The sequence below is a fragment of the Oncorhynchus tshawytscha genome, linkage group LG08 (assembly GCF_018296145.1).
Source record: "Oncorhynchus tshawytscha isolate Ot180627B linkage group LG08, Otsh_v2.0, whole genome shotgun sequence".
NCBI classification, from domain to species: Eukaryota; Metazoa; Chordata; class Actinopteri; order Salmoniformes; family Salmonidae; genus Oncorhynchus; species Oncorhynchus tshawytscha.
The window spans coordinates 37,655,481-37,682,807 of record NC_056436.1 but is presented as its reverse complement, the minus strand read 5'-3'; the positions used below and the strand labels follow the sequence as shown (position 1 = coordinate 37,682,807).

Sequence of the window (27,327 nt, the reverse complement as noted above, 5' to 3'; positions counted from 1 at the left end):
ACATGCTAGGGAACGCCACACTGCCAGGTAAGTGTGTGTATGTGTAGTTGTACGTGTCTGTAGGTGACTGTGAGAGTGTGTGTAGGTATATATTTATAAATATATATATATATATATATGTATGTGTATGTGAGTTCCTGTGTAGTGACTGCGTGTGTGCATTTGTGTGTGTGTGGTCTGATGTCCATGCCATCCCCCGCCTCCACACACATACACACACACCAGAGAGTGACCTGGTGTGAACTCTGACCCCCTCGTCCAGGCCCTGTGATTACCCAGCAACCTTTGCAGCACGGCAGCGGCCACAACCCAGAACAAAGTGGCGCCTCGGAATTAGAGCTGGCCGCTAAGGGAAGGAGGGAGAGAGGGAGGGAGAGGGAGGGAGGGAAGGGGTTTAGTTATTTATTTCTATATGTAGTTAGTGGAAGTTGAGGAAGGACAAACTAATGTCAGAGACTGGGGCGCTGTGTACTTCCTGCTCTCGGGGTAAACATGTGATCGCCCTGTCACTCACACTCCATCGCCATGACAATCATCGCCATGCCGACCGACGCCTGGGGGGCGGGGACAAGCATGTCCTTGTAAACAGGAGCCCCCCTCCGCACACTGACACTAACGACGGAAGAGCAGTGCGCACACACACAAACACACACACACACATGTGCACACACACACACGCGCGCGCGCATGCTGTCACCACCAAATACATATATCCTCTGCAAACTGATCACACAGTGAAAACATCTAAGACAGATCTCTCAGTCAAAATCCCTTAGACATCAGAAACACACCCAAGTCTTGGCTAGTAGCACGATGTGATCTTTGACTAACTTAGGGCTCTGAAAGGTCAATCACTAGATTAAGTGGATTTTGTTCCCGTTACTTGTGATGTGCGAAGCTGAGCAAAGTGGCCAGTTTGGTGTCACTACGGTAATGTGTTTAATGTGCGTGTGGATGGAGTGCAGTAGACCGCATGTCAGTGTGTGTGGAGATATGTGCCATGCGGATGCGTGTGTGTCGGTGGAGAGTGTGTGTCAGTGCGTGTGCGTGGCCCCATCTCTCTGTGGTGTGGTAACCTGTGGGTAGTAGGCAGGGACTTGTCAGGCTGAGGCAGAAGGCAGAGAGGACCATGACTGGAGCTTCGTGTGACAGCTGCCTTTGCACCCGGGTGCCCTGATCCCTGATCCCACACACACACACACACACACACACACACACACACACACACACAGCCACCAGAGCTGTGAAAGTAGGAAGAGAGACACAGCAACGCTCCTGGAATGCAAAACAAACATAGGGGGAGGGGGGTCAAAGTGTCATATCAATTTGTGGCTGTGGTGGCATTTCTTGAAGAGGCTAACCACTGTCACTTCAGTTTAGTTTAGCTTGACACTGTCTGTCTGTCCAGCTGAAGAACTGACCGCACACTGGAACACAGCTAATAAATCACTACTACAAAAGGTTTAGTATACGGCTTTAACTTGCATTGTCCTATTCTGTGTTGGGGCCATCCTCAATTCAAGGATAAAACACTTAAATATTCATTGAAAATGAATGACAGTTATCCTGAATTGGATTTCGATTCAACTCTTCAAGTCCCCGTATTTCAGTCATCTTGTCATTCACTGCCTGTACTTCTCTGTGTTGTTTTTGGTTCGGCATAGGATAGGTGGTGTAGCCTAATGAGCGCTAAATGCTAATACCATGGTAACAGCATATTTTGAAATGATGAATAATGATTATTTATTGTTTTTCAAAGGACTTCACGTTGTGAGCCTGAGGTGAAGCCCTGACGTACTGGAACGGAAACCCGTAGGTTTAGGTCACCTCATCAGTCCAGAGCACTTTAACCAGACCCCTCCATTAACACCCTAGATATTGTTACCTCACGGGACCAGCGCTCTAACCAAGCATTTATCCTCTCTTTCACTCGATCCCTCCCGAGCTCCCTCCCCCTCCTCTCTCCCTCCAACTCAATGAGAAAAGACAGGGGAAAAAATATGAGATTGATTTATTTGCTTCAGTGTTCTTTGGGTTGAAGTTTTTTTCTCTCTCTCCCTTTCCACAAACTGAAACCAATTAGTGGGTCTAGCACTTGTAGTGTGGAATGTAGGTCGACCTGAGGAGTAATAAAAAACTATTGACTTTCGGTGACTGTAAGCGGCTTGAACGGGGTGCCGCGGCCTTGTCCAACATGAAAAGAGCTCCATTAATTTCACTTATTTCACGAAGGGCCCTGTCAAGTCCTAATGCGTTCCGCACACTTCTAGCATTCAGACACCCTGACACCAGCCCCGGCCCAGCCAAAATGAGTTACTTTACTTCAACCACTCAGAGAGGGGGGAGAGAGGGGGAGAGAGAGAGAGAGAGAGAGAGAGAGAGAGAGAGAGAGAGAGAGGGGAGAGAGAGAGAGAGAGAGAGAGAGAGAGGGAGAGAGAGAGGGGAGAGAGAGAGAGAGAGAGAGAGAGAGAGAGAGGGGAGAGAGGGGAGAGAGAGAGAGGGAGAGAGAGAGGGGGAGAGAGAGAGAGAGAGAGAGAGAGAGAGAGAGGGGGAGAGAGAGAGAGAGAGAGAGAGAGAGGAGAGAGAGAGAGAGGGAGAGAGAGAGAGAGAGAGAGGAGAGAGGGAGAGAGAGTTGACAGAGTAATTTCTAATTTCCTGGTTGAGGCTGGAACTGAGGCCTTTCATACATGGCTAATTCTGCCTCAACCTCTCCCTCTTCATCCCTCTCTTCTCTCTCTCTTTCCCTCTACATCTCTCTCTTTCTCTCTCTCTCTCTCTCTGTCTGATTGCCAAGCATGTCCAGGACACTGTGAGACCAAAGTGACACAATACAGAAAAGACGACACATTCTTTTGAGCATAACGCACGGGGCGTCCTCAGAACATTTCTCCTTTAAGCAGTGACATAACACACCTCTCGGATCCACCGCAGAACGTTGAGAGGCCTTAAAACAAAATGAACGTCTGGACGGAAAAACGGATCAAGTTCAGTTCAGTGCATGACAATGGTTCCCATGTGGCCATCATGACTAAAATGACTAAAATACAGGTCATTCTACCTAAACCAACCAGCTCCAGATGAAGGTTGCTCTTGCGGTAAATGGCTGATTTCATTTGGTTATCATGGACATGTGTTAACCTAGCCTTGGATAAAGCTAAGGCTCATTTAACAAAGTTCTCAGAGTGTGTAGTTCAGAGGGCTGTAATCCAAGGTTAATCTATATCTCATCTCCTAGTCCCTGCTTAACTAAACCTGAATTAGGCCTTTCCCTGAATCTACATCTATCTAATCCGAGGCTGGGAGAGTGGGACGTCATTTCAGGGAAATGAGTCTATTTCACTGGCTTTAGCAAGTGTGTGTGTGTGTGTGTGTGTGTGTGTGTGTGTGTGTGTGTGTGTAGAGGAGGGTAGAGGCTATCTGCAGACAGAAACTAATCAGTGTGTATGAGATAAGAAAGCAGCCTTTATGGTGCATGGTAATCAGGCCTAACCCTGCCACGGCTATGCATAATCACTCACACGTATTCACATGATTGATGAAATATGCGTTTGTGAAATCCGAGCTGCCTTTGTTATCATCCTGCATTTTTCTCTCTCTTTTTTTTCTCTCCCTCTCTCTCGTCCACACCAGAGGGTTTCGCAGAGGGCCGAGCGAGGCGAGGAGCGGCACGACGGAGCGCCACACAAACAAGAAATTACACGCACAGCGAGGGGCCTTCGTAAAAAAAAACACACAAAAAAAACCACACACACCCACTTGTATTTTTTTGTTGGTATTCCGTAATATATGAGATGCATGAGAAAACAAAGTCCTCTGAAGAAGTGAAAGAAGAAGAAGAGAGAGGAAGAAGAAGAGAGATGAGAAGGCGAAGAAGGGCGGAAATAAAAAGAACAGTAATTGTAATCCCCCCCCCCAACAGAAGTGTAAGACGGATAAGAACCAGATGAGAGAGGGAGGAAGAGAGACGGATAGGATTGATAGAGTTGTGTTCACTGACACGCGATCACATTAATGAGCAGACTGAAACAGAATATTAAACTTAAGTTACCATCTCAGACCAAGACGCACGTCTACAAACACATTGCAAATAACAATCCCAGTCACATTAAGCCTATTCCCTCATGGTAAAGCCTGTTCGCCCTTATTTCCACATGAAATGTGGTACTGATGTTTTAATAAAGATATCACTGGTTAATTCTTTGACAAGCCTAATTCCTCCACAAAATCAGGCCACTCTTTATGTTAGCTGTGTGGTCTAGATTAACACTGTGTTTTCCAATGTGAGCATCCCAGCTGATCTCAACATCGACAAACGTGCTTTACTGGTCTACTGAAGCTAAAGCTACACTCTTAGAGCAAAAGGTGCTATCTAGAACTTATAAAAGGGCTCTTCAGGCTGTCCCCATAAGAGAACCCTTTGAATACCTATTTTTGGTTCCAGGTAGAACCATTTTGGTTCCACGTAGAACCTTTTTGAGTTCCATGTACTGTAGACCCCTTCACACAGAGGGTTCTACCTGGAACCAAAAAGGGGTTCGCCTATGGGGACAGCCGAATAACCCTTCCGGAAACCTATTTTCTAAGAGTGTACCCTCCGTGATGTGTGGCTGGTTGCTGGGGCGTTATTAGGGACAGATCCACAGACAGACAGTTAGCGCTGTAATGAGAAACAGAGAGACGGCTTGGTCTGGGCGCAACACGCCTGTCTACCCGCCCGTCCGCAACACACAGATTAAATATGCACAATTCCCATGCAAAGCAGGCGGCAGCGGAGGCGATGTGATCAGCCGTCTCCATCTAATCCCAACGCTGGGCTCTCTCAGCCAGGGTTAGCGGCCTCATTCGTCAACACACCTTTTAGCATGACACAATGGCCATTTGCAGCTGTAAGTGTTTGCGATTGCTTCCCCCCTAGTGCCGTGTGTCAGTGTGTGTGTGTGTGATCAGATCTCATTCCACTCTACCATACGGAAGACACAGGTTCAACAGGATTCTGGTCACACACTAAAACAACAGCAATCTTTACCAGGCTGGGAATTACCAGGGATATCACGATACTTACTGCATTACGATTCTCACAATTCTATATGTACAGTATTGTGAGTTGATACTGTGATTTTATGGCGATTCGATGTTCCAATAATTATTGCTCACCATATGTCTGCTGCGGAAGGTAAAGAGAGAGAGAGCCATGAGAAAACGAGTGTTGATCAGTCATGGAAATAACTGGTGAAAACAAATGGCCTCCCTTTTTAACAAGAAGATGGAGAACAGGCTGTGTAGTTTTCATGCAGGTGCAAAAATAATATCCCGAAATGCAAATCGCATCAATTTTTCCCCCATCACTAAAAATAGTCAATTTATTGCAATATCTAAAAGTGGGAAATATAGGATTCCACAATGATAGCAACACTCTTATCTTGTGCCCTTATGACACAGGAAAAAAATGACACAATTAATGAGTGCTTTAAAAGAGAACAAATACGCAAGCAACGCAGCAAATACATGAAACATGGTTTGTTTTCTGTTTATTGTGACATGGATGTACTGTCTTTTCTCCTTGAGTGTTCAGAAGTGTGTACGTGTATGTGTGTACCTGCATAGACTTGCTTAATATGTGTGTGTGTGCATGCGTGTGTATTTAATGGGTGTGTGTGTGTGTGCATGTGTGCATGCATATGTGTATCCTGTCCACAAAATCCTGCATCCTGTCTAGAACTAAAACAGCATCTACATTTTCTCTCTCTCTCTCTCTCTCTCTCTGTCTCTCTCCCTCCCTCTCCCTCTCTCTCTCTGTCTCTCTCTCTCTGTCTCTCTCTCTCTCTCTCCCTCTCTCTCTCTCTCTCTCTCTCTCTCTCCCTCCCTCTCCCTCTCTCTCTCTGTCTCTCTCTGTGTCTCTGTCTCTCTCTCTCTCTGTCTCTCTCTCTCTCTGTCTCTCTCTCCCTGTCTCTCTCTGTCTCTCTCCCTCTCTCTCTGCTGAACTCTGATCATAGACACAGTCCATATGAAGGCTGTCATGTTGCTGTTCTAGTGATGTGTCTGCTGCAGCAGAATGTGTGTCAGGGCCGGCCAGGGAGAGGGGATACAGACAGGCTAGTATCGTATGCTTCACTGGAGCATAGCCCCTCTCACAGGCCTGCTGGCTCAATTAAAACACACCTAGTCTTATCCTTATGGCTCTGTTTTGCATCTACACTGGGTGAGATATCTCCCATATCTAAATATACCTCCAACATCAAGTATATGACTTCCCCTCCAACAACCTGCTTTTATTCAGGAATTCACAGGTTATTCTACAGCTAGTTTTGCGTATTTCGTACCATAGTATACATAGCCATTTGGATTTCCATAGGATATGGGATAAATTGCTTTTATGTACACTGAACAGAAACATAAACGCAACACGTAAAGTGTTGGTCCCGTGTTTCATTAGCGGAAAATAAAAGATTCCAGAAATGTTCCATATGCACAAAAAGCCCAAGATAATCCAGGTGTGGCATTTCAAGAAGCTGATTAAACAGCGTGTGATCATTACACAGGTGCACCTTGTACTTGGGACAATAAAAGGCCGCTCTAAAATGTGCAGTTTTGTCACACAAGAGAGAGCGCGCAATTGGCATGCTGTCTGCAGGAATGTCCACCAGAGCTGTTGCCAGATAATGTAATGTTAATTTCTCTACCATAAGCCGCCTCCAACATTGTTTTAGAGAATTTGTCAGTACGTCCAACCAGCCTCACAACCGCAGACCACGTGTAATGGTGTCGTGTGGGCGAGCTGTTTGCTGATGTCAACGTTGTGAACAGTTCCTCGTGGTGGCGGTGGGGTTATGGTATGGGCAGGCATAAAGATACGGACAACGAACACAATTGCATTTTATCGATGGCAATTTGAATACACAGAAGTACCTTGAATAGATCCTGAGGCCCATTGTGAGGCCCAGTGTGAGGCCCATTGTGAGGCACATTGTGAGTCCCATTTATTAAAGTTATCATCGAACAACAGCTGCATATCTGTATTCCCAGTCATGTGAAATCCATAGATTAGGGCCTTATTCATTTATTTCATTTGACTGATTTCCTCATATGAACTGTAACTCAGTAAGATCTTTGAAATTGTTGCATGTTGCGTTTATACTTTTGTTCAGTAAACAAAATGCTTCACCTTGAAAATAAATGTTGAGGGTGAATCTTCTCCGCATCTATTAGTATATTACCGTGACGTGCTGAGTAAGGGCTATAAATTATTAAAACATTTTAATTGCAGCAAAAACACCATGCCTAAATATATGTAATATTATGATGATCTGGCCTATTGAAATATCAACAAAATTGAAACAAGTGCATTCTAAAAAAATATATTTGGTAATGGTAGATATGGTAGTGATTTTTGATCAAATTTCACAATGAAGATGATATTCTCAGCACAGATTGACAATGCTAGCTCTGTTTTTACATGGACCCATTTTAATATGACAGTGAAAGCTGTGATATCTATTCTACATGCTGCTGATGGCGGATCACTGCGTGTATAAAAACTACATCCCGTGTCAGAGAGGGACCCCTTTTAAAGCACCAGGCAGCTATAATGCCTCTGGCCTCTCCTCCTCTCCTCTCCTCGTCTCCTGTCTCTGCCTGGTTACTCAGTATGCAAGTCTGGAGGGGGAAATGCTGACATAATGGAGAAACGTGTGGGGTTAATTGATAAATATACGGGGAAGAGAAGGAAGGAACATGTCAGGGGAATGGTTTATTACACTGCCAATGAAGGAGTAGTGGAGTTTTACGCCGCAGTAAAACCGTTATGGTGAATTAGCCCTCTTTCGTCTGCCCGGATGCTAATGTACATGGAGAGTCTGGAGAGAGGACTGGGGACGGGGTCGGATGGGGATGGACGGGACAGAGACACCGTCTCACACACGCACGCTCACAAACTTGGGCTGGACGATATGGCCAAAATATCATACCATGGTATTTAAAAGAAATTGGACAGTAAAGACAGTATTTGACGGTATTGTGTTTTTTAACAATAAAAGTTTGCTTTAAAGATTTGCTTTATGAGTAGTGCGTGAGCCAAGGGTGGCAACACATACAAGTGATTTCAATGGGTTTTCCGCCATTCTGACAACAAATGAAAATGCCAGGGAGGACTTACTGTGACAGGGTAGGAACCAAAGTGTTGATAAGTGTTTCCTAGGGGACCCTATAATCTTTGGCTTTATTTAATATTTTCTCTTAGCTACTTCATGTAGCTAACATATTCATGCTTTGCATATTCCTCTTTGATTTAGAATATACTGTTGCACAAATAACATGCTGATTTAGATCTACACCATCGCTGGTATTATCAGGCTGTATAGCTAATTACGTTTGCTCTGACTCAGTACATTTATTAGCTAGCTAGCTAGCCAGCTAACTAGCGATTAACATTAGTGGCTAACTAGATTTAGGCCCAACTTGCTAAGAAAAGACAAACTAGTTGTTTGCTGATGTAAGAAACACAAGCTAATAGTGTCATTATAGAACGAGCAAAGTGAAAACAGCATTGTTGCCATCAACATTGTTGTATGTGCTGCATTGACCATGCAGACTGAACCCAAGAGTCTCATGGTTGAGGAACAAACAAATGCGCTCCTTAAGTGACAGGGGGCGAGGCTTGGTCTGTGTGGAAAGCCGCATGGAGAGAGAGAGAGCGGAGAGAGATGAGAAGTAAACTATAAAAATGGACGTTACACACGGCGTATCACATTTAACAAAACAAACATTCAAATACCGTTATAAAAGGTCAATTCAAATCAATACCGGTATATAGTAAAAATACGGTGTACCGCGCAGCCCAAAGCTCACACACACACAATACACACACGGCCCCCTCCCCACCTCCCCATCCTTACCAGTGGCCTACTTTATTTTACTTATTAATGGCTCATAATGAATATCATTGGTATTTAAACACAGCTCGTGTATCACACACGTCACATTGATGCATTACGCCCAGGATAATTAACAAGAGGAGGCCACAGCAAATCGTCATCTTCAGATGAAACATTTTTCCCCCTGTCCTGTCCTGTCCTGTCCTGCCACAAGCCTGGAGCCTGGCTCCACAATTATGACCCTAATAAAATGTGTGGCTGGGAGGGTGGGGGGGCGCAAGAGGAGTGGGGTTGGAGGGGGACAAGAAAGGATAGAGGAGTAAAACAAACAATTACTGAAGCAACGTTAACAGCGGTGTGTGTGTGTGTGTGTGTGTGTGAGAAAGTGTGTGTGTGTGCATATGAGAGCATTTGTATGTGCCAGGTTATGTTTGTGTGTGTGTGAATGTGTGTGCGTGCGTGTATTTCTGTCTTTATATCAGCGCACGTGCGTTTGTGTGCGCATGCATGTGTGCAAATGTTTGTGTCTAGCACTAGGCAGTGGGTCTAGGCAGTGGTGTAGAGGCATCAGTTGAGCGGGCTGATGGATGAAAGCCTAATGCGAGGGGAAGGAGAGGAGAGGCGGCCAGACGTGCCCACTACGTGCACTTCATTAGACACTGTAATTAGCCACCGTCCACCATTAGACAGCACTGGTGGTAAGAACGCTAGCTACCGTTAGCTTAATGTCACAACATCAAAGGCCAGGGAGAGGGCTAGGGATTGGGCTTGGGGATGCATTGGGTTAGAGGTAGGATATGAGCCTGGGCTAGAGGTTGGAAACAGGGGCTGGGGCAAGGACAGGGGGACCCGGACAGGGAATGGAAGTTGGGCTGGGGATAGGATCTATGAGGCTGGGTATGCATTGGTATGAGGCTGGGTACGCAGTGCTATGAGGCTGGGTACTAATTAGTATGAGGCTGGGTACGCAGTGCTATGAGGCTGGGTACTCATTAGTATGAGGCTGGGTACGCAGTGCTATGAGGCTGGGTACGCAGTGCTATGAGACTGGGTACTCATTAGTATGAGGCTGGGTAAGCAGTGCTATGAGGCTGGGTACTCATTAGTATGAGACTGGGGATATACAGGACTGTAACGGCAATATATATACATTTAGGAAAATACTAGACATTTTAATGATGTGATAGAGACGGGAAAAAGGGAAAATACTACTAATGCTGAGAGGGCAAACATATCAGGAATAGCTAATGAATCAGCAAAGATGAAATCTGAGTTACAGTGATGAGCAAGGGGGAAGGGGGGCTTGGTGAGGGCTGAAGGGGTGAGGGCGATTTGGGGAGACACCAGGGTTGAGGTTGTCCACTCTAGCAGCCCTCTGAGCCTGATACAGGGGTTGTGCTCTCTGTTTGCTGCCGGTGACACACGCGGTAAGCAAACACACTAATTACCAGAGAGAGAGAGAGAAAGCAAAAGAGAGAGAGAGCGAGAGAAAGAGAGAGGGGACTTTCTATCCGTATCTCATATCGGTGACAGCAGCCTGACGTGGCAGAGCTGGGGACCTTCACTGACGGTGACAGGAAATAATCATCATCCTCCTCATCATCATCATCACCCTCCTCCTCATCATCATGGCTAGCATCACCAGGGGGATGAGAGGTCATTAGGTGAGCTGAGTGCTGTCACTGCAGAGCAGCAATCAACAGTGAGACAGCCACATGAGAGAGGGTAGAGATTGCGCTCACTGACACACACACACACACACACACACACACACACACACACACACACACACACACACACACACACACACACACACACACACACACACACACACACACACACACACACACACGGCAACGCAACCTCCACCGCAGGCAACAGAGACATGGAGTGTCTTGCCCTTTTAATTGTTGGAGTGCAGTGGTGCCGTCTGTAGATTATGGAGTGTGTTGCCGTTTTAATTGTTGGAGTGCAGTGGTGCCGTCTGTAGATTATGGAGTGTGTTGCCGTTTCAATTGTTGGAGTGCAGTGGTGCCGTCTGTAGATTATGGAGTGTGTTGCCGTTTTAATTGTTGGAGTGCAGTGGTGCCGTCTGTAGATTATGGAGTGTGTTGCCCTTTTAATTGTTGGAGTGCAGTGGTGCCGTCTGTAGATTATGGAGTGTGTTGCCGTTTTAATTGTTGGAGTGCAGTGGTGCCGTCTGTAGATTATGGAGTGTGTTCTGTTGGAGTGCATTATGGAGTGTGTTGCCGTTTTAATTGTTGGAGTGCAGTGGTGCCGTCTGTAGATTATGGAGTGTGTTGCCGTTTTAATTGTTGGAGTGCAGTGGTGCCGTCTGTAGATTATGGAGTGTGTTGCCCTTTTAATTGTTGGAGTGCAGTGGTGCCGTCTGTAGATTATGGAGTGTGTTGCCCTTTTAATTGTTGGAGTGCAGTGGTGCGTCGTTCGTTTTAATTGTTAGAGTGGTTATGGAGTGTGTTGCCGTTTTAATTGTTGGAGTGCAGTGGTGCCGTCTGTAGATTATGGAGTGTGTTGCCCTTTTAATTGTTGGAGTGCAGTGGTGCCGTCTTAGATTATGGAGTGTGTTGGTTTTAATTGTTGGAGTGCAGTGGTGCCGTCTGTAGATTATGGAGTGTGTTGCCCTTTTAATTGTTGGAGTGCAGTGGTGCCGTCTGTAGATTATGGAGTGTGTTGCCCTTTTAATTGTTGGAGTGCAGTGGTGCCGTCTGTAGATTATGGAGTGTGTTGCCCTTTTAATTACAGTGTGTTTTGCCGTATACAGATGTAAGATCTAAATTGGAGCCAATTCGCTACAGCAGGAACATCAAATCAAATCAAATTGGTCACATACACATGGTTAGCAGATGTTAATGTGAGTGTAGTGAAATGCTTGTGCTTCTAGTTCCGACAGTGCAGTAATATCTAACAAGTAATCTAACAATTTCACAACAACTATCTAATTCACACAAATCTAAAGAGGTGAATAAGAATATGTACATATAAATACATGGATGAGCGATGGCCGAGCGGCATAGACAAGGCGCAATAGATGGTATAAAATATAGTATATACATGCGATATGAGTAATGTAAGATATGTAAACATTAAAGTGGCATTGTTTAAAGTGACTAGTGATCTACTTATTAAAGTGGCCAGTGATTGGGTCTCAATGTAGACAATGACTAAGAAGAGTGCAGGAAAGTTCTCCTGCAACAGAGTGATCAAATGAAGATCCTACTGGAGAAGAGATGGGAGAAATGGCACCCACACAACCTCTCTGACCCAGACTAGGAGGGTTTGGGAAAAAGTAGAAGATTTCATGGACTGTCAGGAAAATGGATCAATAAAGTACTCTTCCTTTTCTTTTGATACCAGAAACGAATGAATATATGGCAGAACATGGAGGGCTTGGGGTACGTGGATAGCTCCCCTAAAATAACAATAACTTTTATTACAAGACTGTTGAATGAGTTCAAATGGGTTCGTTGACATAGAAATACCAAATAGAAATCTGTTTGATTTTGAAGAATCGGCTTCAGTCAGCCTGGGCAAACTACACCTATGTTAAAAAAAGAGAGCCCAACAAAAGAGTAGCTTCAATCCAACAGGTTCATTTCCTCAGCCCTGGTTGCTCTCAGAACAGTTGAGTTAGTGGGGTGATTTAGTGGTATGAGTTAGTGGGGTGAGTTAGTAGGGTGAGTTAGTGATATGAGTTAGTAAGGTGAGTTAGTAGGGTGAGTTAGAGCTTGTATGCTCTAGTCGGATGGCCCTCGCTACATATTCGTCGCCAGACCTACTGGCTCCAGGTCATCTACAAGTCCATGCTAGGTAAAGCTCCGCCTTATCTCAGTTCACTGGTCACGATGGCAACACCCATCCGTAGCACGCACTCCAGCAGGTGTATCTCACTGATCATCCCTAAAGCCAACACCTCATTTGGCCGCCTTTCGTTCCAGTTCTCTGCTGCCTGTGACTGGAACGAATTGCAAAAATAGCGGAAGTTGGAGACTTTTATCTCCCTCACCAACTTCAAACATCTGCTATCTGAGCAGCTAACCGATCGCTGCAGCTGTACATAGTCTTATCGGTAAATAGCCCACCCATTTTTACCTACCTCATCCCCATACTGTTTTTATTTATTTACTTTTCTGCTCTTTTGCACACCAATATCTCTACTTGTACATGACCATCTGATCATTTATCACTCCAGTGTTAATCTGCAAAATTGTAATTATTCGCCTACCTCCTCATGCCTTTTGCACACAATGTATTTAGACTCCCCTTTTTTTTCTACTGTGTTATTGACTTGTTAATTGTTTACTCCATGTGTAACTCTGTGTTGTCTGTTCACACTGCTATGCTTTATCTTGGCCAGGTCGCAGTTGCAAATGAGAACTTGTTCTCAACTAGCCTACCTGGTTAAATAAAGGTGAAATAAAAATCTAATTAAAATAAAAAAGTACTGTGAGTTAGTAGGGTGAGTTAGTAAGGTGAGTTTGTGGTCTGAGTTAGTGGGGTGAGTTAGTACTGTGAGTTATTAGGGTGAGTTAGTAGGGTGAGTTAGTAGGGTGAGTTTGTGGTCTGAGTTTGTGGGGTGAGTTAGTGGGGTGAGTGCTGTAGAATGTGTAGGTGTAAAGGTCACTAGCCATGTATCAGAGATACTGTAGACAGAGCCACAGTGGATCTGCTGTAATCCTGCTGCATTCAGATAAATCACCCTGCCTGCCTGCTCCCTGGGTTAACGCATGCTAATCTGGGGAAATAACACTGATCAAGGTTTGTGTGTGTGTGTGTCACACACATGCACAAATACACAAATACACACACAAAGAGAGACGTGCGAATGCATGCACGCACGTGCAAGCACACACACACACACACACACACACACACAGAGAGAAGAGGTAGTAAGAATAAAGAGAGAGCGAGAAGAGAGAGAATAGAAAAATGGGTATAATTTAATCAGAAATGCACTTGAAAATCACCATATCCATCATTATCTTCTCCTCAGTCAATGGGAGAGGAGCGCAGGCCGATAGAGATTCATTAGACAGCCAGGTAGGTGTGTGTGTGTGCGTGCGAGTGTCTGTTTCACTGTGTGTATGAAAGCATCACTGTGTGTGTGTGTGCACGCAGGCTCTCTCTGACGCCACCTCATTGGTAAGCAGGAGAGGTAGGCAAAAAGCAGGACATTCATCACACGCCAGACGAATGACAGAGGATTACTAGTTAGACAGTGTAATAAGCACCATCTAATTTCCTCTTTAGAATCAATTTATGTTTCCCAGCTTGGGATCATCATCATCATGGGAAAAAAGCTTCCCTGCTGAGAAATGAAGGAGTCAAAAAAAGCCCTTTTCCATAAGAGGTAGAAGTAGAGGCAGACTGGAGTGAGGTAATGACTTGGTGGTTTCTGATTAAACTGTGAGTGGTATCTTCACTTCCTCTGTCTGGGTGAAATAGGACTGTTGAGTTTTCCTCAGAGAGTATCAGAGAACACAATCTGACCAGAGTAGGCCTCCAATGGCCAGACCAAATGGACAAGTGATGATAGTATGATAGCTTCATACTGTATGTTCAGTTGAGTCATACACTGTCTGTACATTCACATTGAGTACTTACCATGATTGTACCTGTGTTTTTGGGGAAACAGGATTTCGTTGCAACACAACTGAAGTGAGAGACAGTGTGACTAGAATATTACAAGCTAGACCTCCAAGTAGCCAGCTATGTGGTCACATTCACAACAAACGCAGTCTGTCGGAACAGTGGTCTGTGGTTATGCTCACTTACAAAACCTCCCAAAAAAAGTCTGAATTCAAAAAGTGTGTGCGTGCGTGTGCTTCCGCGTGCGTGTCCGTGTGTGCGTCCGCGTGTGCGTGCGTGTCCGTATGTGCATCCGCGTGCGTGTCCGTGTGTGGGTGCCTGTCCACGTGTGCGTGCGTGTCCGCGTGTGCATGCGTGTGTGCTCCCTAATCCAGTCAAAGCGCTGCGTCTCCTCCATGCCGTGTGTTAGTGTGTGTTAATCAGCGGTGGGGTGCTAGCTCTCCAGCAGGCTAACTGATCGGGCCAGCCTGTAGGCTCACAATAACAACAACGACAAAACAACAAACAGAAACACACACTCCCCCAGTCACCTCTAAAGTTAGAGAGAACAGACCGAGCGAGAGGGAGATAGAGAGAGAATATTGTTTATTTCACTTGTGTTTATCCATTTCACTTGCTTTGGCAATGTAAACATGTTTCCCATGACAATAAAGGCAATTTAATTGAATTGAGATAGAGAGAGAGAGAGAGAGAAACAGAGAGAGAGAGAGACAGAGAGGACAGAGAGAGAGACAGAGAGATAGAGAGAGAGAGAGACAGAGAGAGAGACAGAGAGAGAGGACAGAGAGAGAGACAGAGAGATAGAGACAGAGAGAGAGAGGGAGAGACAGAGAGAGACAGAGAGATAGAGAGAGAGACAGAGAGAGAGAGAGACAGAGAGGACAGAGAGAGAGACAGAGAGATAGAGAGAGAGAGAGAGAGAGAGAGAGAGACAGAGAGATAGAGAGAGAGAGAGACAGAGAGAGACAGAGAGGACAGAGTGAGAGAGAGAGAGAGAGAGGACAGAGTGAGAAAGAGAGACAGAGAGAGAGAGTGGGAGAGACAGAGAGAGAGACAGAGAGAGAGAGAGAGACAGAAAGTGAGAGAGAAATAGACCAGTCCCCTGAACCATAAAATACACCCACATCAAAACATATTCCCAAAATGCCTTTTAACCTACACCAGGTGTTTGTTACCAAACTTTTTGGCCCACGACCCCATTTTGATATCGGACAGTTCGTGCGACACCAACCACGTGAAAATAATCATGTAATTAATGTTGTTGTTTTTTTATATGGGGGCTATGGCAGTCAATCGAAAAACATTCTGATTCTCTTCTCAACTCACCATCAGATACTTTTAATGTGGGTCTATGGAGCTCTAGAAAGGAATTCCGAGTTGGATGACCATTTTTCCCAGTCAGAGCCTGTTTTTTTCCCAGTTGTCTTGAACGCACTGAAGTCGGAAGTCAGAGTTTTCCGAGCGCCCAGGTCCTAGTTGTTTTGAAAGCGGCATTAAGGTTCAAAGGGAGATGGCAGGGTATTTATTCCCTTTATTGATGGCAGGGTATTTATTCCCTCTATTGATGGCAGGGTATTTATTCCCTTTATTGATGGCAGGGTATTTATTCCCTTTATTGATGGCAGGGTATTTATTCCCTTTATTGATGGCAGGGTATTTATTCCCTTTATTGATGGCAGGGTATTTATTCCCTTTATTGATGGCAGGGTATTTATTCCCTTTATTGATGCCAGGGTATTTATTCCCTTTATTGATGGCAGTGTATTTATTCCCTTTATTGATGGCAGAGTATTTATTCCCTTTATTGATGGCAGGGTATTTATTCCCTTTATTGATGGCAGGGTATTTATTCCCTTTATTGATGGCAGGGTATTTATTCCCTTTATTGATGGCAGGGTATTTATTCCCTTGATTGATGGCAGGGTATTTATTCCCTTTATTGATGGCAGGGTATTTATTCCCTTTATTGATGGTATTTATTCCCTTTATTGATGGCAGGGTATTTATTCCCTTTATTGATGGCAGGGTATTTATTCCCTTTATTGATGGCAGGGTATTTATTCCCTTTATTGATGGCAGGGTATTTATTCCCTTTATTGATGGCAGGGTAATTATTCCCATTATTGATGGCAGGGTAATTATTCCCTTTATTGATGGCAGGGTAATTATTCCCAAAACTCCTTCGTAGTGACCCGGGAATGCGTTGTCTGCAGAATTTCGGTCACATGACAGCTCAATCAGCTGTTCGATTTCACTTACTGGCATGTCAACTGAGCCAGGATCACAGTCAAGGGGATTGGGAAGTAGGCCCCAAAGTCCTCTTCCAAGCGCTGAAGGTGAGCAGTCATCACTCGTGTGGGACACGTACTGATGCTGTTTTCTGTTAGAAACATGCACAGCCGAGGGAAAGGGGGCATTGTTGGCTTTTGAAAGACTCTCTCTCCAATAAATCAAATCAAATTGTATTAGTCACATGCCCTGAATACAACAGGTGCAGACCTTGCAATGAAATGCTTACTTACAAGCCCCGAACCGACAGTGCAGTTCAAAAAAAATATGGATAAGAATAAGAGATAAAAGTAACAAGTAATTAAAGAGGAGCAGTAAAAAATAACAATATACAGTTGAAGTCGGAAGTTTACATACACTTAGGTTGGAGTCGTTAAAACCCGTTTTTCAACCACTCCACAAATGTTTTGTTAACAAACTATAGTTTTGGCAAGTTGTTTAGGACATCTACTTTGTGCATGACACAAGTAATTTTTCCAACAATTGTTTACAGACAGATTATTTAACTTATAATTCACTGTATCACAATTCCAGTGGGTCAGAAGTTCACATACACTAAGTTGACTGTGCCTTTAAACAGCTTGGAAAATTCCAGAAAATGATGTCATGGCTTAAGAAACTTCTAATAGGCTAATTGATATAATTTGAGTCAATTGGAGGTGTACCTGTGGATGTATGTCAAGGCCTACCTTCAAACTCAGTGCCTCTTTGCTTGACATCATGGGAAAATCAAAAGAAATCAGCCAAGACCTCAGAAAAAAAATTGTAGACCTCCACAAGTCAGGTTCATCCTAGGGAGCAATTTCCAAACGCCTGAAGGTACGACGTTCATCTGTGCAAACAATAGTATGCAAGTATAAACACCTTGGTACCACGCAGCCGTCATACCGCTCAGGAAGGAGACGTGTGCTGTCTCCTAGAGATGAACGTACTTTGGTGCGAAGTGCAAATCAATCCCAGAACAACAGCAAAGGACCTTGTGAAGATGCTGGAGGAAACAGGTACAAAAATATCTATATCCACATTAAACGAGTCCAACATCGACATAACCTGAGAGGCCACTCAGCAAGGAAGAAGCCACTACTCCAAAACGGCCATAAAAAAGCCAGACTACGGTTTGCAACTGCACATGGGGACAAAGATCGTACTTTTTGGAGAAATGTCCTCTGGTCTGATGAAACAAAAATAGAACTGTTTGGCCATAATGACCATCATTATGTTTGGAGGAAAAAGGGGGAGGCTTGCAAGCCGAAGAACACCATCCCAACCGTGAAGCACGGGGTGGCAGCATCATGTTGTTGGTAGTGCTTTGCTGCAGGAGGGACTGGTGCACTTCATAAAATAAATGGCATCATGAGGAAGGAAAATTATGTGGATATATTAAAGCAACATCTCAAGACATCAGTCAGGAAGTTAAAGCTTGGTCGCAAATGACCCCAAGCATACTTCCAAAGTTGTGGCAAAATGGTTTAAGGACAACAAAGTCAAGGTATTGGAGTGGCCATCACAAAGCCTTGACCTCAATCCCATAGAAAATTTGTGGGCAGAACTGAAAAAGCATGTGTGAGCAAGGAGGCCTACAAACCTGACTCAGTTACACCAGCTCTGTCAGGAGGAATGGGCCAAAATTCACCCAATTTATTGAGGGAAGCTTGTGGAAGGCTACCTGACACGTTTTACCCAAGTTAAACAATTTATAGGCAATGCTACCAAATACTAATTGAGTGTATGTGAACTTCTGACCCACTGGGAATGTGATGAAAGAAATAAAAGCTGAAATAATTCATTCTCTCTACTATTATTCTGACATTTCACATTCTTAAAATAAGGTGGTGATCCTAACTGACCAAGGCAGGGAATTTTTATTAGGATTACATTTCAGGAATTGTGAAAAACTGAGTTGAAATGTATTTGGCTAAGGTGTATGTACATTTCCGACTTCAACTGTATACAGGGGGTGCCGGTACAGAGTCAATGGGGCACCGGTTAGTTGAGGTTGTTTGTACATGTAGGTAGAGTTAATTAATTAAAGTGACTATGCATAGATGACAATAGAGAGTGGCAGTGGTGTGGAGAGTGGAGGGGGGGCAATGTGAATAGTCTGGGTAGCCAGTTGACTAGATGTTCAGGAGTCTTATGGATTGGGGGTATAAGCTGTTTAGAAGCCTCCTGGACCTCGACTTGGCACTCCAGTACCGCTTGCCATGTGGTAGCAGAGAGAACAGTCTATGACTAGGATGGCTGGAGTCTTTGACAATTTTTAGGGCCTTCCTCTGATACCGCCTGGTTCCTGGATGGCAGGAAGCTTGGCCCCAGTGATGTACTGGGTTGTTCGCACTACCCTCTGTAGTGCCTTGCGGTCGGAGGTTGAGCAATTGTCATACCAGGCAATGATGCAACAGGATGCTCTTGATGGTGCAGCTGTAGAACCTTTTGAGGATCTGAGGACCTATGCCAAATATTTTCAGTCTCCTGAGGGGGGATAGGTTTTGTCGGGCCCGCTTCACGACTGTCATGGTGTGCTTGGACCATGTGACCTGCTCTACTGCATCCCCATCGATGGGTGAGAGTTTTCTTGTTTGCTTAAACTCTACCTCAGGCGAGCAGTAGCTCGAGACTTCCTTAGATACTGTGCACCAGCTGTTGTTTACAAAAATACATAGACCGCCGCGCCGCCCCTTGTCTTACCAGCCGCCGCTGTTCTATCCTGCCGGCACATCGTATAACCAGCCAGCTGTATGTTGATATCCTCCGCCTCGGGCTCATCAGAGTCGTGAAATCATTCTTTCCTCTCAATCCACTGATTCGGTCACTCATCTGTAGAATGTTTTTGGATTTCCCCTGCATGCAGCTCGTCTAGTTTCCCACATATGTCTGTTACATAGGCAAACAGACATTTTCTTTCCATTACACAGAAATTCAACCAAGGCTGTTTTTTTTTCATCCATTGTGAATGACAACAGTTCCTCTCTCAATGCAAAAAATCTTTCCAACACTCCCCCTCGATAACCACCAAGCCTTGGAGTGAAATAGAACGTTGGCATGCTCTGATCCCATATCCCCACATAGTTTAGTGAACAGGTGTGTGCAGTGGATGTGGTTTGATGTGGTTTACAATGGAAGTTACCTGCTGCAGTATATCTCTGAGTTCTGTGCTCAGCTCTTTTGCCACCAGTTGCTCTCACACATTCATAACGAGAGGGCAGAGGCCTGCCCGCCATCCCGCTTTAGATAGAGCCTCATCTGTGTAAAAGCCCACCATTCGATCCCATGGAATCTGTTTGTTTTTTTTGCCAATATAGCCAGGGAGCACACTGAACATCTCCTGTGCCTTTTCATGCTCGGGAATCGTGAGGCAGAACAATATAGCATGTGTAGCAAACAAAGGTCAATCCATGGGCATATAACGTCCATTTGGAGAGCATAAGCTTGGGGAGTACTTGAGTCGTTCTGTCAGAGATTCCTCTCGATTGCTAGCAATCGCATACATTCTTTGTGTAACAGTGTCATCTGACACTGTGAGTTTCTGTGCCTCTGCCTTGTTTTCACCATGTCAATTGTGGCCGGTAACATCAAAGTCTCAGCAATGCCGTGTGGTTTCATAGCGTAGCAGGTCTAGCCATTCACCATGGGAATGATTCAAGTGCAACGGTCAAGTGTGGCCTTTTCCCATTATCTCTCTAAATCATGTCCCTTTAGGTTTTTACAGTTAACCACATCACAACAATTTTGAGATACAAAGACGATGTTGTAATATATTTATTTAAAAGAAATGTTACTCTGCATCCTGATCTATCTTTTGACGAACATGCAAAAAATATTTCAAGAGCAGCCTTTTTTCAATCTTCGTAACATTGCAAAAATCTGAAACTTTTTATGAATTTTTTTTGCAGAAAAGCTAAACCATGACTATTTTTCAAAGTTTTACTGCTAACCTACAAAACATTACATGGATTTCCTCCTACCTCTCTCTCCGAATTGGTCCTGCCGTACATACCTACACCTACGCTACGGTCACAAGATCCAGGCTTTTTGGAGGCAGGGCTTTCACCTACAGAGCTCCATTTTTATGGAATGGTCTGCCGATCCATGTGAGAGACGCAGACTCTGTCTCAATCTTTAAGTCTTTACTGAAGACTGATCTCTTCAGTAGGTTCTACGATTGAGGAGTGTGAAGGTGAACGGCAAGGCACTGGAGTGACAAACCACCCTTGCTGTCTCTGCCTGGCCGGCTCGCCTCGCTCCACTGGGATTTCTGCCTCTGACCCTATAACGGGGGCTGAGTCACTGGCTTGCTCGCGCTCTCCCATGCCGTCCCTAGGAGGTGTGTATCACGTCGTGCCAGGCTTTTCGCTATACTCGACCGGGTTGAGTCACTGCCTTTCTGTCCTCGGGCTCATGCGGTGGGGGAGATCATTGAGGGCTATATTCTGTTGAAATCCCTTTGGTGGTGTGGAGGCTGTGCTTTGGCAAAGTGGGTGAGGTTATATCCTGCCTGGTTGGCCCTGTCCGGGGGTAACTTTGGACGGGGCCACAGTGTCCCCTGACCCCCCTGTCTCGGTCTCTAGCATCTATGCTGCAATAGTCTGCCAGGGGTGTAGGGTCAGTCTGTCATATCTGGTGTAATTCTCCTGTCTTATCTGGTGTTCCGTGTGATCTTAGGTATGCTCCCTCTAATTCTCCCATCTCTCTCTCACTCCCTCCCGGAAGACCTGAGGCTTAGGAACATGCCTCAGGGCTACCTGGCCTGACTACTCCTGGCTGTCCCCATCCCCAGTCCATCTGGTCGTGCTGATGATCCAGTTTCTGCTGTTCTGCCTGCGGCTATGGAACCCTGACCTGTTCATCAGTCATGCTACCTTGTCCCAGACCTGCTGTTTAGTCTCTCTCTCTCTCTCTCACTCACTCACTCACTCACTCACTCACTCTCACTCACTCACTCACTCACTCACTCACTCATTTACTCCTGACTTGCTGTACCCTCTATAACCACTGTGATTATTATTTGACCCTGCAGGTCATCTATGAACGTTTGAACATCTTGAAGAACCATCTGGCCTTACTGGCCATGTACTCTTATAATCTTCACCCGGCACGGCCAGAAGAGGACTGGCCACCCCTCAGAGCCTGGTTCCTCTCTAGGTTTCTAATCTTCACCCGGCACAGCCAGATGAGGACTGGCCACCCCTCAGAGCCTGGTTCCTCTCTAGGTTTCTAATCTTCACCCGGCACAGCCAGAAGAGGACTGGCCACCCCTCAGAGCCTGGTTCCTCTCTAGGTTTCTAATCTTCACCCGGCACAGCCAGAAGAGGACTGGCCACCCCTCAGAGCCTGGTTCCTCTCTAGGTTTCTAATCTCCACCAGGCACAGCCAGAAGAGGACTGGCCACCCCTCAGAGCCTGGTTCCTCTCTAGGTTTCTAATCTCCACCAGGCACAGCCAGAAGAGGACTGGCCACCCCTCAGAGCCTGGTTCCTCTCTAGGTTTCTTTCTAGGTTCCAGCCTATCTAGAGTTTTACCTAGTCACCGTGCTAAAATAGCCGCATTGCTTGCTCTCTGGGGTTTCAGGCTTGGTTTCTGTATAAGAACTGCTAACTTAAAAAGGGGTTTCTAAATCAATTTGATTGATTATCCGTGAGAAGAAAAAAAATCCCTTTTGCTTTTAAGCCTATTAATTGATGGAAGTACCAGTCGTGTGTAAATACATTTGTCCGGTCATGCTTATTGGTCTATGTGTTCATTTGCATAATTTATATTGGCGTGTGTATATTCGTTATGTATCGTATTTATCACAAACGCACAGCATACAGGTCCAGAGCCTTTGAGTCGACAATCTGTCAGACAGCGCTTTAATAAGCCCAATCACTGCGCAACAATTCGAAATGCAATCGTGTGTTAAAAATAAGTTTGGATGGCCACGATTAAAAAAGAGCTATGATTTCTAGGTCTATTTCTCAACTGGTAATTGAAGGGCGCTTCCCATTCACCATTCAAACGCAAGGCAATGGAAGGAAGGCTTCATCAGTACGTCACACACCAATTTGCAATGAGCTGGAGGCAGAATGCATTTTGAAAACATATACCGTAGCTACTTAATTGTTTGAAACCTGAGTGTTTTACTACATATTGTGAGGCATGTTTTATGTTGCTTCAAAGTAGCCTAGGCAAAGTCCGACCATATCCGTGGAGGCAATTATAACCAGTAGCCTCTCTCTCAACTTCTATTGGTTATCAAATCAAATTCAAATTTATTCAAATCAAATGTATTTATATAGCCCTTCGTACATCAGCTGATATCTCAAAGTGTTGTACAGAAACCCAGCCTAAAACCCCAAACAGCAAGCAATGCAGGTGTAGAAGCACGGTGGCTAGGAAAAACTCCCTAGAAAGGACAAAACCTAGGAAGAAACCTAGAGAGGAACCAGGCTATGAGGGGTGGCCAGTACTCTTCTGGCTGTGCCGGGTGGAGATTATAACAGAACATGGCCAAGATGTTCAAATGTTCATAAATGACCAGCACGGTCAAATAATAGGTCTGCGACAGGTAGCACGTCCGGTGAACAGGTCAGGATTCCATAGCCGCAGGCAGAACAGTTGAAACTGGAGCAGCAGCACGGCCAGGTGGACAGCAAGGAGTCATCATGCCAGGCAGTCCTGAGGCATGGTCCTAGGGCTCAGGTCCTCCGAGAGAGAGAAAGAAAGAGAGAATTAGAGAGAGCATAGTTAAATTCACACAGGACACCGGATAAGACAGGAGAAGTACTCCAGATATAACAAACTGACCCTAGCCCCCCGACACATAAACTACTGCAGCATAAATACTGGAGGCTGAGACAGGAGGGGTCAGGAGACACTGTGGCCCCATCCGATGATACCCCCGGACAGGGCCAAACAGGAAGGATATAACCCCACCCACTTTGCCAAAGCACAGCCCCCATATCACTAGAGGGATATCTTCAACCACCAACTTACCATCCTGAGACAAGGCCGAGTATAGCCCACAAAGATCTCCGCCACGGCACAACCCAAGGGAGGGCGCCAACCCAGACAGGAAGATCACATCAGTGACTCAACCCACTCAAGTGACGCACCCCTCCTAGGGACGGCATGAAAGAGCACCAGTAAGCCCTGTAATAGGGTTATAGGCAGAGAATCCCAGTGGAAAGAGGGGAACTGGCCAGGCAGAGACAGCAAGGGCGGTTCGTTGCTCCAGAACCTTTCCGTTCACCTTCACACTCCTGGGCCAGACTACACTCAATAATATGACCCACTGAAGAGATGAGTCTTCAGTAAAGACTTAAAGGTTGAGACCGAGTTTGCGTCTCTCACATGGGTAGCCAGACCATTCCATAAAAATGAAGCTCTATAGGAGAAAGCCCTGCCTCCAGCTGTTTGCTTAGAAATTCTAGGGACAATTAGGAGGCCTGTGTCTTGTGACCGTAGCGTACGTGTAGGTATGTACGGCAGGACCAAATCAGAGAGATAGGTAGGAGCAAGCCCATGTAATGCTTTGTAGGTTAGGAGTAAAACCTTGAAATCAGCCCTTGCCTCGAAAGGAAGCCAGTGTAGGGAGGCTAGCACTGGTGTAATATGATCACATTTTGGGGTTCTAGTCAGGATTCTAGCAGCCGTATTTAGCACTAACTGAAGTTTATTTAGTGCTTTATCCGGGTAGCCGGAAAGTAGAGCATTGCAGTAGTCTAACCTAGAAGTAACAAAAGCATTCTTTTTTTTTCTGCATAATTTTTGGAAAGTTTCAGATTTTTGCAATGTTACATAGATGGAAAAAAGCTGTCCTTGAAACAGTCTTGATATGTTCGTCAAAAGAGAGATCAGAGATCAACTTTCCTTCAGTGTCCAGTAGCCAAAAGGCACACTCCTAGTCATATTAGCAATCCATAGTTCTTGCATCTTTAGATTTCCCCTCTTTCTAAATTTCTCATTTCGACAATGGTGTTTTCCCGCTAAATGTATTATGAAACAAACATTTGGGCGTAGCCTACGGCGCCTACGGTATGGTGCGCATTGCTGCGCTTATAATGTGAAGAAATAATCCTTTTGCAACATTTTAAGCTAAATGTTCTGATCTGTTGCATCAGAATCATTACTTTTTAACTTGGTTATTTACTGTAGCCTGTTTCTATTGGTTGTACGCTTTTGGGATCTATTGTCCCACAAATGTCCCAGAGCCTGTTTGGTATAGGCCATTTTTTCTCGACAAGCTGACCAATATAATAGGTTAACTTTTCTACTATGGGGGATAGTAGATTGATATAGGCTTGGGATTTGCTGTTCGTTACTCATCTTGTTGGTGGCTGAGGAAAAGTAAATGTGGAAAGTGAATCTAACATCATCAAAGTGCACATTGGAATTCGGTAAGAAGGACATACATAGTTTCATCCTAGACTTGCATGTTCTGTTAATATGAATTACCATAATCTACATGTGATTGTGATTTCTGTCACTCTGAGCAGCGTGGGTAGACGCCCTAATCAGGTTACGCACCCAATGCATTATGGTTCCGGTAAATTTCTCAAATGTCTGGTAAATTAAAATGCTGCCGGTCAAATGTCCGGCGCAACATTTTCATGACGGAAACCCTGCTTGACACATCTCAACACACACATCCCCCTAGCAAAGTGTCCAGTGTTGCTGAGACACGCGACATATCCTGCCCCTGCCGTCAGCGGCGGGAGACCCTGTGGCGTGCCGCCTTGTTTATCTCATTCTGTGCAAAGTGTTCTCTCATTTGCCTCGTTTCCAGGCAATTGGTGTGTGTGTGTGTGTGTGTGTGTGTGTGTGTGCGCTGCGGGGCTGTGGCTGCTGGGAACAGAGCTAATAAAAAACCCTGATCCATGAAAGGCCTTGAGCAAAGACACACTCAATTACCTAATGCCTGGGGCCGGGGGCCGACCACACTGCTGCTGCCACAGCCCACTCATTTACGTATGCATCCCCGCAGGTGTGTGTGTGTGTGTGTGGGGGGGTTGGAATTTGACTGTGGCCAGAGTGATTGTGTGTGTGTGTGTGTGGTGTGCGTGCGTGCGTGCGCATTTGCGCGTGAGAGAGTGCATGGATTTATTAAATTGCTGTCAGGTTTGACAAATGTGTATAGCTGAAGTTGGGAGGTTGTGTTAGAGTGCTCTCCATGTGTAAAAGCGAGTGTTGTTTCTTAAACTGAGGCTGTGTGTGTCTTCAGGTATTGAACGGACTCATATCTCAAATAACAACATAGTCAAAAAGATAGCGGTATGTCCGACAACAAAAAAGGTTGACTTGAATCATTCACAATGCACAGAGGATGATGTGAGAGGAACAGGAATTCCCAGCGGGAAAACACACGCACAAAGAAAACATCATCGGTACCTGTTTCCCCTGCAGGTTCTCCTGGTGTTCCTCTCTGAAGTGTTTGGTCCCGTAGGGGACAGGCTGGAAGGAAGAGGAGGTGTGGAGCATCCTCTCATAACTCCTGTTCTGATGGGCCTTAGAGAACGGCTGGAACCTGGAGAAAAGGAGAGGAGAGGACCTATGAAGTCTCATGTCAACAACGTCGACAGTAATGTCATGAGGTATCTACTTGTTTCGATAGAATCCAGTGCACCTTCAAGACAATATACAGTCCGATCTCTGTAAACCGAAGCCCCATCTCTAAGACAATTCCTAGACACAACATTCAGTATGGGCCTCCGATTCGATCCCGCCTCCCTCCATCCCTCCCTCCATGATGGCAGGCTCCTCTCTTCATCTCCATTCCAGTCTAATATTACATGAATGCCTGCTGGTCCAGTCTAACGATGCAGGCCCTGTCTCATGTCTCTCTGCTTTGGACCACACAGTGGAAATGACCCAGGAAACACACCATCACTACTCCCTTTGAACACACACAGACACACACACACGTCTGATTTCCATCCAAATTCCCCCCCACACACTCAAAGAGCCTCTACAGCAGGGGTGGGCAATTCCAGTCCTCGGGGGCCTGATTGGTGTCAGAGTTTTGCCCCAGCTAACACACCTGACCCCAATAATCACCTAATCATGATCTTCAGTTTAGAATGCAATTTGATTAATGAGCTGGGTTTGCTAGGGATGGAGAAAAAGTGGGACACCAAATCAGGCCCCCGAGGACTGGAGTTGCCCACCCCTGCTCTATAGTGTGTGTTTCTGCAGCCAAATGGGACTTTTTGTCTGCAGAGCTTATCACTACATATAAGAGTTAGGTTGTTTTTCGTTGTTTGCTGGTGTTCAGGGTAAATCGCTATTGCTGAGGAGGAAAGCCAGCTGTTAATTTCCGTCAGGTTGATTTTGTAAATGACACCCCAGACACATTGCTTGGGGGAATATTTATCCTGTGCACTAGGTGTGTGTGTGTGTGTCGGGGGGGGGGTCAACTTGAGTACATCACTAAACAAACAAACAAACAAAAAAGCTACCTAGGCGCTACCCAGCTAGCACATAACATTCTGAGAATCGTATGTTTCTTAGAGCTTGGTGAGAGTGTGGTTGTCCTATGATTATTTTGCAAACATCTTTCCTACGAAGTTCTGGGAATCGTGCAGGAT

The 27,327-nt window shown here is 45.3% G+C and overlaps 1 protein-coding gene across 1 annotated transcript in view; it reads right to left on the bottom strand.

Moving 5' to 3' along the window:
* The window catches only part of spata17 (spermatogenesis associated 17), a 66,295-nt gene that overhangs the window by 3,003 nt on the left and 35,965 nt on the right, over window positions 1–27,327 (bottom strand). Inside the window, exon 9 of the mRNA XM_042325492.1 lies at window positions 26,132–26,267. Coding sequence (XP_042181426.1) covers window positions 26,132–26,267 — 136 coding nt within the window. The remainder of the gene's footprint in view (window positions 1–26,131; window positions 26,268–27,327) is intronic.